This window comes from Dipodomys merriami, unplaced genomic scaffold (assembly GCF_024711535.1).
Source record: "Dipodomys merriami isolate MVZ:Mamm:240054 unplaced genomic scaffold, mDipMer1.0.p SCAF_48, whole genome shotgun sequence".
In the NCBI taxonomy this organism is placed as follows: Eukaryota; Metazoa; Chordata; class Mammalia; order Rodentia; family Heteromyidae; genus Dipodomys; species Dipodomys merriami.
The window spans coordinates 8,854,019-8,870,617 of record NW_027206046.1 but is presented as its reverse complement, the minus strand read 5'-3'; the positions used below and the strand labels follow the sequence as shown (position 1 = coordinate 8,870,617).

The 16,599-nt window shown below is 42.9% G+C and overlaps 1 protein-coding gene across 3 annotated transcripts in view; it reads left to right on the top strand.

Annotated features, from left to right (window-relative positions):
• Positions 1-1,832: 1,832 nt before the first annotated feature.
• The window catches only part of Tcf12 (transcription factor 12), a 281,258-nt gene continuing 266,491 nt past the window's right edge, over positions 1,833-16,599 (top strand). For 2 of the 3 annotated variants that reach the window (XM_069995336.1, XM_069995335.1), the window contains exons 1-3: positions 1,834-2,084; positions 3,323-3,419; positions 4,480-4,552. In XM_069995336.1, the coding sequence (XP_069851437.1) occupies positions 3,345-3,419; positions 4,480-4,552 (148 nt within the window). In that variant the 5' untranslated portion in view covers positions 1,834-2,084; positions 3,323-3,344. Of the gene's footprint in view, positions 2,085-3,322; positions 3,420-4,479; positions 4,553-16,599 lie in introns of all 3 variants that reach the window. The other variant, XM_069995334.1, reaches the window with a different exon arrangement.

Below are 16,599 nucleotides of genomic sequence, written 5' to 3'. Positions count from 1 at the left end.
CAAATTCGTCAGGAATATATAGGCCTTCTCCTTTTCTTCCTACCAGTTTTACCATAGAGCCATAAAATAAGGCGATTGAAAGCTACCTCACTCACCATACATCTTAATCGATGTTTACTTCTTCTTGCAGGTGTGGTGCTATTGTGTTTGAATCACTTAACACATACTAGATCCTAAGAGAACAGAAGTCCAAATTTTGGTTTAATCAATGAAGGTAGACCTGGGTTCAGAATGGAACTGTTTGATTCAGAGACTCAGAAGCCCTCTGGGAAAGGCTTTCTTCATATTTTTATCTGGCGAGATGGTGTGCTTGGATGATCGTTAGTATTTTGAGCATACAGAGCAAAAGGGCTGCCCCTGATGTTCTCAGAACTTCAGAGGAAAACTTCCCAACCACAGCAACATAGTTGGCTCAGTTGTGTCATATCAATTGCCTACCCGTAACAGTGGCAGGGATTGGTATTTTGATAATTTGCTTAGGAGATATACTTGGTCCAACAAGTATGGGAGTGGATATTGGGAAGAATAGGCTGGCACAAGATCTGGCTTAAAGTTTAGAAGTAAAACTACGTTTGCCTTCTTCAGCTGGACGGTTCAGGTTGTACCAAGCAAAATAATGGCATACTTGCAAGCAGAATCTACTTTTCTGTTTTCAGAGTCCAGTATCCATTGGCTTCTTCTTGCAGTAATTTCTTACAGTGTTGCGTTTTTTCCATGACTGGGGCTTGAACTCAGGGCCTGCGCTTTTTCCACTCTAGATGACCACTCATCACTTGAGCCACAGCTCCACTTCCGGCTCTTTGGTAGAAGTCTCATGAACTTCCTTGTTCGGGCTGGTCTTGAACTGTGATCCTCAGATCTCAGCCTCCTGAGTAGCTAGGATGACAGGCGTGAGCCCCCGGCTCCTCCTGGCTTTCTTGCAATGCTGGTTGGCTGTTTTCTTCCATTTGTTACACGGGACGTGTCTCTTCCCCAGTCTTACTTTTAGTTGGTCTTTACTGTCTGCGTGGACCCCAGTCAGTGGGTGCCATTCAAGACAACCTTGCTTCTCACCCAAATGGGAGAAACTGAGCTTCGGTTACTTATTTTTCTTCTGTCTTCTCTGGGGTTCCTTCATGGGGGGTGGGTGGGTGAGATGGGCACCGATGGGGGGGGGGCTGAGTGGGGATGGCGGAGAACCCCAAGTCCATGCTGCTTTGTGAGGCGCTTGGGATCGGGGGGGGGGATTCTGTCCTATCTTCGGCCACCTCCCCTCCCCGCGCGCGGCTTCCCGGGGTGGGGGGGGCCGGGTGTCCGGACAGCCGCGGCTCCCAGGCCCCGGCGAGCGCGGCGCGGCGGGCGTCCAGCGCGGCCGTCTGGGAGACCGCAGCCGGCGGAGCCCCGCGGCCCGGCCCCGCTGGAGGAGGGGCGGAGGATGGGGAGGGGGTGCGGAATCCGGATGCTCCCACCGCGGCGTCCCGGTCGCTGCATTTCGGGGGCCGGAGGCCGGTGTGTCCACGGCGGCCGCCCGGCCCTGCCTCGGGGGCGCCTGGGCGCGCTCTCCTCCCTTCCCTCGCTCCCTCTCCCCGCCACGCCTCACCCCCCCTCCGCGGGCTTTGTTTCCCCCCCCCTCCACACCCTCATCCACCTCCCCAACCCCCCCCCCCCGCCTCCGCCCCGCAACCCCGCGGGCCCCTCCTCGTTCCCGCCCCCTCCGCCGGCCCCACTTCCTCGGCGGCGCGGGAGGCGAGAGCCGGGCCGCGCGGGCACGAGAGGGTTAAGCCGGAGCCTCTTCCCCCGGCGCGGAGGGATCCGGCGGCGCGCGCGGAGCGCGGTGCTGAGGCCGCCTCAGCGAAAAAAATGTCCGCCTGAGGGAGACCCACAAGTTCTATTCGGGGGGACCGCCAGCCCGCCCCGGGAGCAAGGGGCGGCCAGGCCCGAGCGCCGCCTCTGCCCGGCCCGGCCCCGACAGCTCGCGCGGGGGTCCGAGCGAGCCTAGCCGCCGGGCGGTGCCAGGGCGGGCGGGGAGGGGGGGGCCCGAGCCCGCGCTCGCCGCCAAAGTGAACTTTAATCGGGGAGGTTTGGATGCGAAGACGGGGCGGCAGGTAACTGCGGGCGGGCGGGCGGGGGCGCGGGGCGGCGTGGCGGGGCCGCCAACTCCCAGCTCCTTTGTACGGTGGTGCCGAGCCCCGGGTTCTTCCCTCCCCGTCCCCAAGTTGGGGGAGCGGCGCGGGGCGGCGGCGGCGCGGGGCGCGGGGCGGCCAGGCCCGCGGGCGGCGCTCGGCCTGCGCGTCCCTCCGGCCGGGCTCGGCTCGGCGCCCGGGCGGCGGCGCTCCGGGGCGCGCGGGAAGAGCGGGCGGCTCCGGCCGGGCCGCGGCGGAACCCGCCTCATTGTTCGGCGGGTCCGGGGTGTGTGTGTGTGTGGGGGGTGGCGGGCGGCCCGAGTGGGAGGAGGCCGGACTGGGGTGTGTGTGTGTGGGGGGGGGAGGGTGTGTGTGTGTGTGTGTGTGTGTGTGTGTGTGTGTGTGTGTGTGTGTGTGGAGAGCGAGCACGCCGGGCCGGGAGCCGCACGAGTTGTCGGCGTTTCCCTTTTCCCCCTTTCCACGTCCTTTGGGGAGGGGGAGGGTGCTTCCCGACCCCCCCTCCCAGCCCCCCTTCCCGGGGCCCGCCGGGGACGTCCGGGTGGCGGCGGCGGGCGGCGCGGTCCCCCTGCAACTTGTCAGTTCTATTGTTGCCGAGCGAGTGAGTGAGTCACTTCGTCCCTTCCCACCCCAGCCCCCCCTGGCCGCCCGCCGGACGCCGCGGGGGTCGCCTTCCCGCTCCCTCCCCACCGCTGCCAGCCGATCCTCCTCCCCCTCCCCCCCCGCTCCGCGCGCCCCACTCCGCGGTCGGCCGAGCGCGGGGAGCCCCCGCCGGGGAGAGGTGCGGGGCGCGGAGGGGGGGGGGCGGGGAGCAGGGACGGGCCGGGAAACTTGTGCGCCCGGCGGCGAGTTGCGGGAGCCGCTGCCGCCGCCGCCGCCGCCGCCGCCGCCGGCGGCGGAGCGTTCTCGGGGCCGCGCCGACGAAACGCGTGGATTCGTGCACCTCCCGGTGCTCGGAGCTGAAGCCTCCGCGCCGCCGTGGGAAAGAGTGTGTGTGTGTGTGTGTGTGTGTGTGTGGCGGGGGTGGGGGGGAGGGTGGGAAGTGAGGGGGGGCGATCGCTAGCCAGCCGGTGGCCCCCCCCTCCGTGCGCTTCCTTTCCCCTCAACGCCGCTTTCCATCCCCCCCATCCCTCTCCCCCCCTCCAAGCACACTGGGGACTCGGTGGTCCCCAGCTCAGCCCCGTGTCTCCTCTCTGCCTCAGGATCTGCTAGAAGTGGCCCAAGATGAATCCCCAGCAGCAGCGCATGGCCGCTATAGGGACCGACAAGGAGCTGAGCGATTTGCTGGACTTCAGTGCGGTAGGGGCGCTTTTCCACAGCATCTTGGGGTTCTGCCGAGGATTTCTTTTTCCTTTTCCTTTCTTCTTTTCTTTTCTTTTCTTTTTTTTTTAATTGGTGGCTAGCAAGTCGTAGCGACGGAGAGACCAGGCAGTGTGAACCCCCATCTGCTTTAAAAGCAGTAGTTCTCAGGGCTGGAGTCCAGCTCTTCTACCCCCCCACCCCAAGTTGGACACCTGAACTTTGATGTAATGTCTAGACTTGCACATTTCAAACTTTAATGCCAGAGGGGTCATTGGATTTAACCATTTAAAAGAAGAACAATGCAGTCGTGCGCTTTGGTTGAGTCACACTCTTAAACCGGCATGATTAAGGAAGGATATTTAGATTTGACGGGAAAGAAAAGGAAATTAGTATTTTTATTTTCCCTAGGCTTCTCACCGTTTCTCTCTCCCAAGAACTCAATAGGGTTTGTGGTACCTGAGAGCTATCAGTTATGCGAAAGTCAGTCCAGAGCTAGACTTCCCAGCCTTTTAGCTGAGTACTTTTAAGATACATGTGCAGTGTATGTACTCTGTGCGTAAGCATGTGAAGTGACTTAAAAATCCAAGGTGGAACCACAGGATCGGCTTGGCCCTGCCCGTATTTCTTTTGAATGGGCCAGAATTCTATTATTAATCGCTGTTAGAAGGCCAGACCCATACCTGCTTTATAGAACTGTTATAATTCTTACTTTATGTACTAATTTGGTTGGAACTGAATCTAATTGTAACTGTGTATTAAATATTAATGAGATTCACTTCCAAAGTGAACATCATGGGCAAAAATGTATCTTTAAAAAAAATTAATTGTCCTGTTATCTTTCAGGCGGGTGACTGTGTTTTTAGAACAGAATGTAACCAGTTTTCCAACTAGGGTTAGGAAATAGTATGCAGTGTTGCCATTCTAGGTCTCAATCTATCTGATTTTTTTATTCCAATTTCCTTATGACATACAGTAACTGGTGACAGTTGGTGGATCTTTGCTTAGAAGATTCTAGAGGAATTTCAGAACTGACAGCTACCTGTGGGTTATTTTTCAGATGTTTTCTCCACCTGTTAATAGTGGGAAAACCAGACCAACGACACTGGGGAGCAGTCAATTCAGTGGATCAGGTAAGACACTGTTTAAATCCAGAAATTTGCATTTTGGTGCTTCATACATTTTATTAGTATAGAATAAAGCATTTAAATACTTAATGCTTTTTAAAAATTATATCAGGTTAAAGTTATAAACAGAAAAGCTTCAAACTCAGGCAATTGGTACTAAAGATTCATTGTTATAAAAATTCCAATATGGACTTTAACATTGCTCTCTCTGAATTTTTAAATTGTAAATTATTTTGCCTCTACGTTTAGAAGTGTGCCAGAAAAAAATGCTTTGTGGACCATGGGTGGTCTGCCTGTCCTTTTTCTTAAAAAATAAAAAATGCTTATTTAAATGTATATTTATTTAAAAAAATTTTTTTTAGCTTATTAGTATTATTAAGCTCTGGGTTCTAACAAAATGTCTAAAAGAGTCTTGTTGGATATGTGTTTGTAATAGGTGGAACTGAATCAAGCAATAACTAGGAAGGTACAAAGTGGCTTCTCCTTTGGAAGTATGTAGGAAATTAAGAATTTCATGACATAATTTAAAATGTTAGTAGATTAAATGTTCCAAATGAGTAGAAACATATTTATTTTAAATGACACCTACCAGCTGACTAAATTCTGTGCTGAATTTGGATTTTGTTAGGATCATGTTTTTAAGTCCTCTACCAGTATAGTAAGCTTGAAGTTTACTTTTGGTGTAAGGTACCTGTTCCATTACTAAACATTTAGCTCATTTTCTTTCTACCTTTTTATAAACTCATAACTTAAACAGGTCTGTTCTAGAGTCCAAAAGCTGTGATTTTTCTGTTTAGTTTAAATTTATTCTTTAGTGTTGAAAGAGATGGGAGAAGGGGGTAGGGAGGGGGGCGCAAAATGCCGTGGCAGCATCCTCTTAAGAAAGCCAGCTGTCAAATTTTCAGCTGAAACGAATTCCTCTTTGACCAGTGCTTTTTTTTTAAAATTCTAGTATAAACTACTGTGAGACTAGAACATCAGAAAATAAGGTTAATTTCATATCAATTTCAACCTGTTCCACTTCATATTTAAAAAGTGTTTCTGTTTAAAAATCATAACAATACTAAAATTTATTTTAAATTATGGAATTGTAGCTTGTGGGAAAAATAGCATATCATTTAACCTTTCAAGGAAATAAAAGCATTTTTGGATTTTACATAGCCTGAAGGCTAGTATTAGCCTTGTCCAAAAAGATAAGAAATGCCAGTCAAACCTCCACTCTTCTCCCGCCACCTTCCTCTTTGCTGGTTATCACTGGGGAATTGTTCCTTTTGGAGAAAAGAGAAGAAAATTCTTAATATAGAGGGTGTCTGTGTTTCCTTTTTTACTAGTATTTTGTGACTAAGAATGAATTATCAGAAACTTTGACATTTACTTTGTGTAGTACACATATATTTCTTTAGATGAATGCTAATAGAACAGTTTCCTGTTGGTCCTCCCAACTTAAGTTGTGGAAAATACATGTAACTGGATATTGATTGATAGCAAGGTTATAGACTGTAGAAACTTGTTATTTTAAGAGTACTTCACCTTCTAAAATTAAGCAGAGTGATTTATCATAGGAAAAAGTCTGTGAAATAAAGAAGTGTATATTTAAATTATACCAGCACAGCATAGGACTTGTTAACTTCTAAGATTATGTTGTACGAGAAGATGGCTTATCTTTCTCTGTGTGAAAGTGGTCAAACTTGATTTTTTTTTTTTTTTGGAGTAGGAAGTTTTTAGTTTTAGTTGTTATTTATCTATTGAAAGTTTGAATTTAAATACCTGTATTCAGTGGAGACAGCAATAATTAGTTGTGTGGTTTGTTTCGAATCCCAGAAAAAATTGTAATAATAAAAGCCATGACCTCCAATAGTTAGCAAGAAGATTTAGATTTTGAGAAAGGGACATGTCATTAGTCTATATTAAAATATACTGGCCTATATCACTTCCTTTTAGTCTTTTCTTATCTTAAAGGGAATGTTAAAAGTAATTGATGTAGTAATATTTATATACTCTATACTTTATTGACATTTGAATAATCAGCCCTGATTTCAGAGGATATTAAGATTAACATCCTAATGCCTGTTTATTTGAAGCATATAAGGAGCTAAAGATCTTTTTTTCCTTTTGAATTGCTGGTGCTTGTAAAGATTAGAGGTTTTTGTCTTTGGAGTAACATTTGTAAAACCTTATGCCTTTTGCCGAAGCAAGCTGTAGTTTGTAATGTGCATTATCATTTCCTCTTCAGTGTCTTTTATTTTTGACTAAGAGGGTGAATTAACTGTACAATGAATTGTATTTGAAATGCAATCCAACTTATGTATGAATAGAATGCAATGCAGTGCTTTTAGATTTTTTTGAAGGGGGCTGAAAACAGACAATGTTATAATTTGTGATTTTTGTTTCTGAAGCAGAAGGACCTGTGTAATAATAGCCTGATAGTTCATCAAAAGTCACTATGGAAAAGATGAATGTATATTTAGTACTAATTCTTCTTCTTGAGTTTGTTATGTTATTTCTTCATCAAGGTGTTAATTGCTTTGCATGAAAGTTAGACTGTACTTGTGCACTTGGCTTAGTAGTTTGTATAGTGACTTTGAGAGATGTGTTCCTGAGGGTAGGTAATGGTCAGTGTATAGAAATAAGACTTGTAGTGGTAGAGCGCTAGCCTTGAGCTGAAGAGCTGAGGGACAGCGTCCAGGCCCAGAGTTCAGGCCCCACGAGCGGACCAAAAAAAAAAAAAAAAAAGAAGACTTGTAAAGATTGACAAAATATAAGTGATTCAGGTGTTTAAATCTCTATTCCCTAGTTTCAGGGTTTGAGTATGAAGATCTCAGTTGTGATCTTGTTTTTAAATTTGAGTAGATTAAGTATTTGTATGATGTCTGAAATTTTCCTTTGTTAGTTTTTGTTCCAAGTATGAAAGGATATTGCAAGGGAGTGCTATATTGTTTTGAAAGCCATCTGTATCAGGAAAGTTGTTTTAATTGAGAGGTAAAGTTTGACTTTAACTCCTTCAAATATGACTTTTTTAACCCTTTGAAATTTATTCTTGCTTAAGATTTTTGTAAGTAACTTTAAGATAGCTTTTCTAGTAACTTTAGAAAGGAATAGAATGGTGTGGGTGTTATGATGCATTCTTCTTCTTTTTCTTTTTTTTTTTGAGTCTGGTCGTGGGGCCTGAACTCTGGGTCTTCAGCTCAAGGCTAGCGCTCTACCACTTGAGCCACAGTGCCACTTCTGGATTTTTTCTTTTTGCTTATGTGGTGCTGAGGAATGGAACCCAGGGCCTCATGCACGCAAGGCAAGTGCTCTACCACTGAGCCACCGTCCCAGCCCCTTATGATATATTCTTATAGTCCTAGTACTTGAGAGGCTAAGGCAGGAGGATTGAGTGATTGAAATCAACCTGGACTACATAGCAAGACCCTGCCTCCAAAAAGTAGATACCTAAATAAAAACCAAAAAAGTGTTAGAGTTTATCTTTTTTTCAGTTATTGTTCATTTGAAGTGGACATTTTCAGGTGAACAGGAAAGCTTTTTGAAAACGTTGAGATTAAATCTTACTGAACTATTCTTCAGTATGTTTTCTTCTAAGTTAAACGTTTTGAAATAGTTTTAGATTCATGGTGTATTATAAGAAATAGTACACAGATCCTGTGTACTCTTTACCCAGTTTCCTGGGGTAGTAACATTTTGTTAAACTATAGTACACTATTACAACTAGGTCATTGAGGGTGAATATCAAAATACCAAAGTTGTTGTGTCACCATGAAGATTCCTAATTCTTTTATAATTGCATCCATTTTTCAAGTAATTAAAAAAAAAGAAGGTAAGATTATTAAATGCCTACTCTGTTGTGGTGAGACTGTTAAGATATACTTACTCCATTTAAATATGGTAAGGTAAAATAAATGTCTACTCATCCCATTAAACATTTTAAATTGCTATAGCATTATTTGAACATTTCAAGAAAAAAAAAAAGAGGAAAATAGCATTTTGCCAATATGCTTGGACCTAAACTATAGTAGAGACAGGAGTGGTGATTTTAAATAGGGGGCAGACTATGTGTGGCATGGTCCTTAGAGTAACTTATGGTTATGAGTGTGATGTGGAGCTCATTGTATACTAGTTGGTGTTGAAATTTATAACTAAGTTTTAGTAATCTATGCTTGTTAAAATTAAACCATGTTCCACATTTGCTTTGGATAAGCTATACTAATGAATGATAGTAACTTACAGAGTCATCAAGCATATGGAAAAATATGGTAATTTAGGCTAAACATGGCTTGTCATCATTTAGGATCTGTGCAAAGGGATCTTTTAGCAAAAACTAATATGTGAAAATACAAACTTAGGCCTGATGCCTGAGGTTCACATCTATAATCATAGCTTCTCAAGAGTCTGAAATCTGAGGATCTCTGTTTGGAGCCAGTCTGAGCAGACAGATTCTCAAGACTTAACATCTCCAATTAACCAGCAAAGGTCTGAGGTGGAGATGTGGCTCAAGTAGTACGCCAGTCATGAGTGGAAAAAGCAGAGTTGCCCTTCTGAACTTCTAGTACTTGTACATGCTCATGGAGACACACATACACACACTCTGAAACTTGAATAAGAATATAACCATGAGTATCAAGTATTCTTCAAAGCAGTTCCTTTAAGTTGTGGCTTATAATGGATATGATTTGATCACAAAAACAAAGAAGATGACTTGATGAGATTGGTATTTTAGAGACTTTAAAAATTACAGGTACAGCCAGGTGTGGTGGTGGCTCATGTCTGTAATTCTCGCTACTCAGGAGGCTGAGATCTGAGGATCACGATTTGAAGCTAGCCTGGGAAGGAAAGTCCATGAGACTCTTATCTCTAATTGATCCCTCAAAACCCCAAAGTGGCCCTGTGGCTCAGACTGGTTTAGGGCTATCCTTGAGCAAAAAGAGCTCAGGGACAGCACCCAGGCCCTAAGTTCAAGCCTCATGACTGATGACAAAAAAAATTACAGAGATATTTAAGCATACCTAAAATGAGTTACTTCTTGTCTGATTCCATTAGTAACATAAGTACAAATTGAAGTTTTTTAAATTACCTCTTGGTATGTTGTCTATTAATATTAAAATGGTTCTCTTAGAGTAGGAAGATACAGATGAAGATAATACAAACTTGGCTAGAAACACAATTGTTTCCACATTTTAGATTTAATAGGACTGTATAATCAGATAATCTTTTCTTTTTCTTTTTTTTTTTTTTTTTTTGTTGTTGTTGGTCGTGGGCCTTGAACTCTGGGTCTGGGTGCTGTCCCTCAGCTCTTTATCTCAAGACGAGTGCTCTTCCACTTGAGCCACAATGCCACTTCCGGTTTTTGAGTATTAATTGGAGATAAGACTCTCATGGGGATTTTTCTACTCAGGCCAGCTTTGAACCACGAGCCTCAGATCTCAGCCTCCTGAGTGGCTAGGATTACAAGCATGGACCACTAGTGTCTAGCTAGCAGTCTTATTTTTAGAACCACATAGTTATTTAGGGTCTGCTTTGTATAGCTTCATTATATCATAGCTTTTGGGCAGATGGGAAATAGAGAAAATCATGGACTAGTAACAGAGACATTTCATTATTTGGAGGTAAAGATAAAATGCAAAATTGAGAAGTAAACTCTGTAACATAAAAAATGTCAACAATTGTATATTGTAACAAACTGAGTCTGTAATAAGTGTTTGCTGTTGAGTGGAGGATCTTGTTTAAGAAATGCTCAAAAGGTTTTGAATTTAAAAGTTGACTTGGGAGGGAAATAGGAAAAATGAATGAGGGAGAGAGAGTTCCCTACCTGATTCTTGGAAATTGGAATTTGGTATAATCCAAGGGTATATGTAGTTTTGGTGAAAGAAAAGCTGGTTTTTATTGATCATTGGTCCTAAAATTTTTTTTTCTTTCTTTTTTTTTTTTGCTTATGTGGTGCTGAGGAATCGAACCCAGGGGCTCATGCATGCAGGGCAAATGCTCTACCACTGAGCCACCTTCCCAGCTCCTGGTCCTAAAATTTTTGTACTATTATCTGGAGTCAGACAGAATAGATTCATTTCTAGATATAACCACTTAAATCAGGGTGATCTTGGCTAAGTCATTAACTTTTCTGTTTCTTACCCTGTTTAATAGTACTAATAATACAACTATTCTCGTAGGTTGTTATGAGGGTTAAATGAGCTAATAAGTATAAACTCCAAGAACAGTACTTATTCTGAGAACAGCAAGGAATTGTTAGCAGGGTGGCACTAGAAGAAGGAAATTAGTTTCCCTCGTGCTAATTTAGAGATGAGAATGTAAGGTTTGGATTTGGTGTTTGTTTGGGAAGTCGGAAGAAAAACACCAAAAGTAAAGGACTGACACAATTAGAAGCACCAGAATTCTGTAGGTAAGAGAAATTTTATGGCGCATGATTGGAATGGTGGTACTAGAAATGATGATGCTGATATCTTGAGGTTTTATTTATTTATTTTTTGGTCGGTCATGGGGCTTGACTCGGCTTGGGTGCTGTCCCTGCGTTCTTCAGCCCAAGGCGAACGCTCTACCTCTTGAGCCACAGCACCACTTCTGGTTTTCTGATGGTTAATTGGAGATAAGAGTCTCATGGACTTTTCTGCTCGGGCTGGCTTTGAACGGTGATCCTCAGATCTCAGCCTCCTGAGTAGCTAGGATTACAGGCATGAGCTACTGGCGCCCGGCTTATTGAGTATTTTAAATTTGACACAATCCAGCGAGAGTGTAGGTCACTTACCTAGCGTCTATGAGGCCCTGAGTTTAATCCCTAAACCAAAAACAAAATCACAAAGAGAAGAAAATTCACACTGATACTCTTATTGCTAATTTGGAAATTTATGAGAGAAGAATGTTGGGAGATGAGTTGAAGATACTGATTTAACAGAACAGACCCACTATCTTTTTTTTTTTTTTTGGTCGATCCTGGGGCTTGAACTCTGGGTTTAGGCACTGTCCCTGCGTTCTTCAGCTCAAGGCCAGTGCTCTACTGCTTGAGCTACAGTGCCACTTCGGGTTTTCTAGTGGTTTATTGGAGATCAGAGTCTCATGGACTTTCCTGCCCAGGCTGGCTTTGAAGCGTGATCCTCAGATCTCAGCCTCCTGAGTAGCTAGGATTACAGGTGAGAGCTACCAGCCCCCAGCTCCACTATTTATTAAATTACAGCATTGTTTTCATTGAAAACAAAGTTACAGAACAGCAAAAACAAGGGGGAAAAAGAAAACCTTCTATTTTACTATCCAGAGTTAATTTCTGTGTTTTGGTTTATATCCTTTTAGTCTTATTTTCCCCCATGATAATGTTTGCAGAGTTGAGAGCTTAATCATAATATTGGTTCATGTCCTGCTTTAAAAAAATTTCATTTAATATTCTAAGATGAACATTTTCTTGTTCAAGTTTCTTTATAAACTCAGTTTAAGACTTGCAGGCTATTACATAGAATTGGTATTAACATAACCTAGATCAGTTCTCTTAGATCTTGAAGGTAGGGGATTTTATTTTCCTTTTGATATTATAAACAGTGTGATAGTGAACATCTTTTTGTACATGTGTATATATTCACATTTAGATTTCCTTTGGAAGGGATATGGAAGATTTATTTTTGTGTCTACAAGTTATAATTAAAGCTAAGCGAGTAAATGGATTCCTTAGGGAAATGAACACAGAGTAAGATAAATGATCAGGCCAAGAATCGATAACAGCGGTGTTAGATATATGAAATTAGTGGCTTTGGTTGATTATTTATTGTAAAATTATGAACTTTTATTAACATTTGACTGGAGTAAATGGCGACATTTGCTGTACATTTATATTTGTACAAATGGATTGTGTGGGACTAGAGGGAATTCTTGTCATTCCTGACCTGTGGTTATTGAAATGGAGAAGAATCTAATTGTAGTCTTGTCAGTGAGAGTATGCTTCAATTCCTGACTTTATGAGAGTTGATGTGATGTAGTGGGAAGAGTTGCCCTTAAAAGCCAGCTCAAACAACTGGGTTGGAATCAGTACTATGCAACTTAATAAAGTTGTGGCCCTTGTTAACTCCTTGAAGCCATCTGAATCATACTTTTATTTGTGAAAAGTAGGCATTATTACCTACCATTAGAATCTTTGTGAGGAACAAAGTTATCTCTATGTAGATTGTTTGCCATACAACTATTTAGAAAATGATCTTTACCATTACTGTTGTGGCATCTTCTTAATATTTATAACAATAATAATAGCAGCCAGTATTATAGTGTATATAATATGTAAAGTAATGCAGCCAGTGTTTATTGAATTGCTCTTATATGCTAGGCATTTACAGATGTTACTTCATTTCATATTGGGTAAGATGAATGCTCCATCTGTGGTGCTGGGGGCAAGGAAATGCCTCTCTGAGGTAACATATCAAAGGTGTTTTTCAGTGTCTTAAACTGACATGTGTTCTTCCAAGTCTAAAAAGTAACAAAGCATACAAGTAGTTTTGAAAGTTTATCTCACTTTTTTCTTTCTCCTCATTTGAGTTTTTTCTTATTTCTCTTAACTTTTTTAAAAGACCAGGTGTTGTGGTGAGCAGAATTGCGACCAGGATGTGCATGCCTGTTGAACACCCTTTTCTCTCACTCTCTTTTCTATTTTTGGTCAGTTGTGAACTGAACTCTGGGCCTGGGCACCGTCCCTCAGCTCTTCAGCTCAAGGCTAGCACTCTACCACTTGAGCCATAGTGCCACTTCCAGCTTTTTTTTTTTCTTTTTGCTTATGTGGTGCTGAGGAATCGAACCCAGGGCCTTATGCATGCAAGGCAAGCACTCTACCACTGAGCCACCTTCCCAGCCCTGAACACCCTTTTCTATGCTTAGATATCACTGCTACTTAGGTGGAGTGTTTTCTCTAGGCCTTCTGCACCTACTTGAAATTTCTGGAATGAGGTATAGCCTAAATAAGAAGTAAATTAAATGTTATGTGACCTGAGAGGGCAGACTAGCTGTGTGACAGGTTGGAGAGGATGTAATCTCTCTAGGGTAGTTTCTCTACTTTTCTTCTGTTACAGTAGAAGGAAGATAAACTCCTGAGGTAGCCTGAAGCAACACACTGCAAGTGAGTAAAAGAGATCTTATCTTAAAAATCCATGTGCATTTTACTTTCTACTTGCATAAACATAGCTGTAAAATGCTTGCATTAATCATTGAATAAAATTGAAGTTGTAATGATGCTCCATGCATACCTTACGGTAGTATTTTTTGGCTGTTTTACTTTGAATCTTTGGGAACAGATGCCAGTGTGGAATGGTTTTAGGCCTGTAATATCCATGACAAGCTAGTTCTACAGCATATTCCTTAGCTGTCTTATTCCTGGGCCTTTTCTTGCCTCCCAGAGAGGAAACAAATATACCATATTTGTTAGTATACCCATCACTTAAAATTATTTTCTTGGGGCTTGAAATCTGGGCCTGGGTGCTGTCCTTCAGCTCTTGAGCTCAAGGCAAGTTCTCTACCACTTGAGGTACAGTGCCACTTCCAGTTTTCTAGTGGTTTATTGGAAATAGGACTCTCACAGTCTTTCCTGCCTGGACTGGCTTTGAACCGCAATCCTCAGATCTCAGCCTTCTGAGCAGCTAGGATTACAGGCGTGAGCCACCGGCACCCGGCTTCTGTGATTTTTTTTTTTAATGTATCCCTCGCATAGAAATAAAATAGAAAATGTATTTTATTTTTTTAAAGAGAGTGTTTAATTGTTTTGTTCCATGTTAAAATGTGCTCTTGGGCTGGGATGTAGCTCAGTGGCAAAGCGCTTGCCTAACAAGTACAACGTCCTGGGTTCGATCCCCAGTACCAAAAAAGAAAAGACAAAAAAAAAATGTGCTCTTATGTATGGCAGTTAAAAATATGCTTTCATAAAGACAATAATGAGTCATCTAAGCTACTATAAGCTGTGTGGAAACTTAAAGATCACACAGGGAAAAAAATTAGAGATTGGGGCTAGGAAGGTGGCTCAGTGGTAGAGCGTTTGCCTTACTTGCCTGAGGCCCTGGGTTCCATTCCTCAGCACCACATAAGCAAAAAGAAAAAAGCCGGAAGTGGCACTATGGCTCAAGTGGTAGAGTGCTAGCCTTGAGCTGAAGAGCTGAGGGACAGCACCAAAGCCCAGAGTTCAGGCCCCACGACCAGACCCCCCCCCCCAAAAAAAAAAAATTAGAGATTGGCTACTAAGTTTTGCATTGGATTGTGATTTAGGAGTGAAAATAATGTAATGAAACAAGTTGAGGTAAGGCATGGGACAATACTATCATACGTTTTTATATTTTTGGTTATTTTTCATTTACTTATTTTTTTTGTCAGTCCTGGAGTTGGAACTCTGGACCTGGGTGCTGTCCTTCGGCTCTTCAGCTCAAGGGTAGCATTCTACCACTTGAACATACAGCACTACTTCCAGCTTTTTCTGTTTATGTGGTACTGAGGAATTGAACCCAGGGTCTCAGGCATGCCAGGCAAGCACTCTACCACTGAGCCACCTTCCCAGCCCCTATTTTTGGTTATTAAAAAAGGGACACACAGCCAGGCGCCGGTGGCTCACGCCTGTAATCCTGCTACTCAGGAGGCTGAGATCTGAGGATCGTGGTTCAAAGCCAGCCTGGACAGGAAGGTCTGTGGGACACTAATCTCTAATAAACTACCAGAAAACCGGAAGTGGTGCTGTGGTGCAAGTGGTAGAGCTCTGGCCTTGAGCTGAAGAGTTGAGGGACAGCGCCCAGGCCCAGAGATCAAGCCCCATGACTGACCCCCGTCCCTCCCCCCCCCAAAAAAATGGGACACACAATTATAATTCTACCACTTGAGAGGCTGAGGCTGGAGGATCATGAGGCCCACCTGGGCTACATAATTTAGGAAATTACTCTATTTTGTGGAGAAATTATCTGTCTCATTTTTTGAACCACTGGTCAGTTTAAGCAGTCATAGAAATAGCACTATCAGGAGGGTAGAGTTTAATTTTTTCATACACACACATATATATGTATACTTATATATGTGTATATGTGTATTTATGTATGTATATGTATATATATTCAGCATTACAGGATCTCTTTCAAAAGGAAACCTGAACCTTGACAATACTCTTTTCTGAGATTTGACTTTGCCTGGGAACAAGCAGGAAAATTCTACTAAGCTCCTGTCGGATTCATAAAGAGAATGAGGAGTTGAAGTAGGACATAGACAAAAGTACTCTTTGGTAAATTTTGTTTCATTTTACTAGTTTTCAGACTAGTAGCATAATGTTTATTTTAAAAATATGCATCTTTCTTTAAAAAAATGAAGGATGACATTGTTCAAAGAGAAATGTACTCTATCTGACTTATATAACTATTTCCGCTGTACATCATCTTTACAATAACAATAAAATATCATTAAAAAACCCAACAAACTGATTTTGATGAGGAAAATTTTCACTTGGAACCTGCCATTGGGTTAGGACTACTACCACTCATCATAAACTATGAAAATGGTAGTGAAATGTAGAATTCACTGAATTCACCGGTCTTTTGTTGAGTCTGTTGACAGACTGGTGGACTTTTCAGTTTGCTTTGCAGACTTGTGTTCATTATAGTGTTCTCAGTATTATTGTTCCAAGAACCTTGATACAATGTTGAATAATTACATCTACTTAAGGTTAATGACTATATTGTAGGAACACAAAACAGACCATACAGCCAAGGGTCTATCTTGTCTTTGTATTTATATAACCCCTTTGGTCAAGCGTAAGAGCAATGCTACACTGAGCAGACTCCTTTGATTTAGACTCTGGAGACTTGCTCAACAAGTTGTAATAGCAGTAGGACTTTGCCCGGGGACGGACTGTGAGAATGGGTGGAGTCTTATTGTTTAAAAAGAATCAATAATGATAAAAGTACTTTGTAAATATTTACTTATGCTATTTACTTCATAGTTCTTGTAGAAAGTTGGTAACTGTTCATTTTACAGCGGAAGCAGAAATTGACAGTGATACACATTTCCCTGTGGTTTCTTACTGCCCCTCAGAAGCAGCAAACTGATCAGTGGTA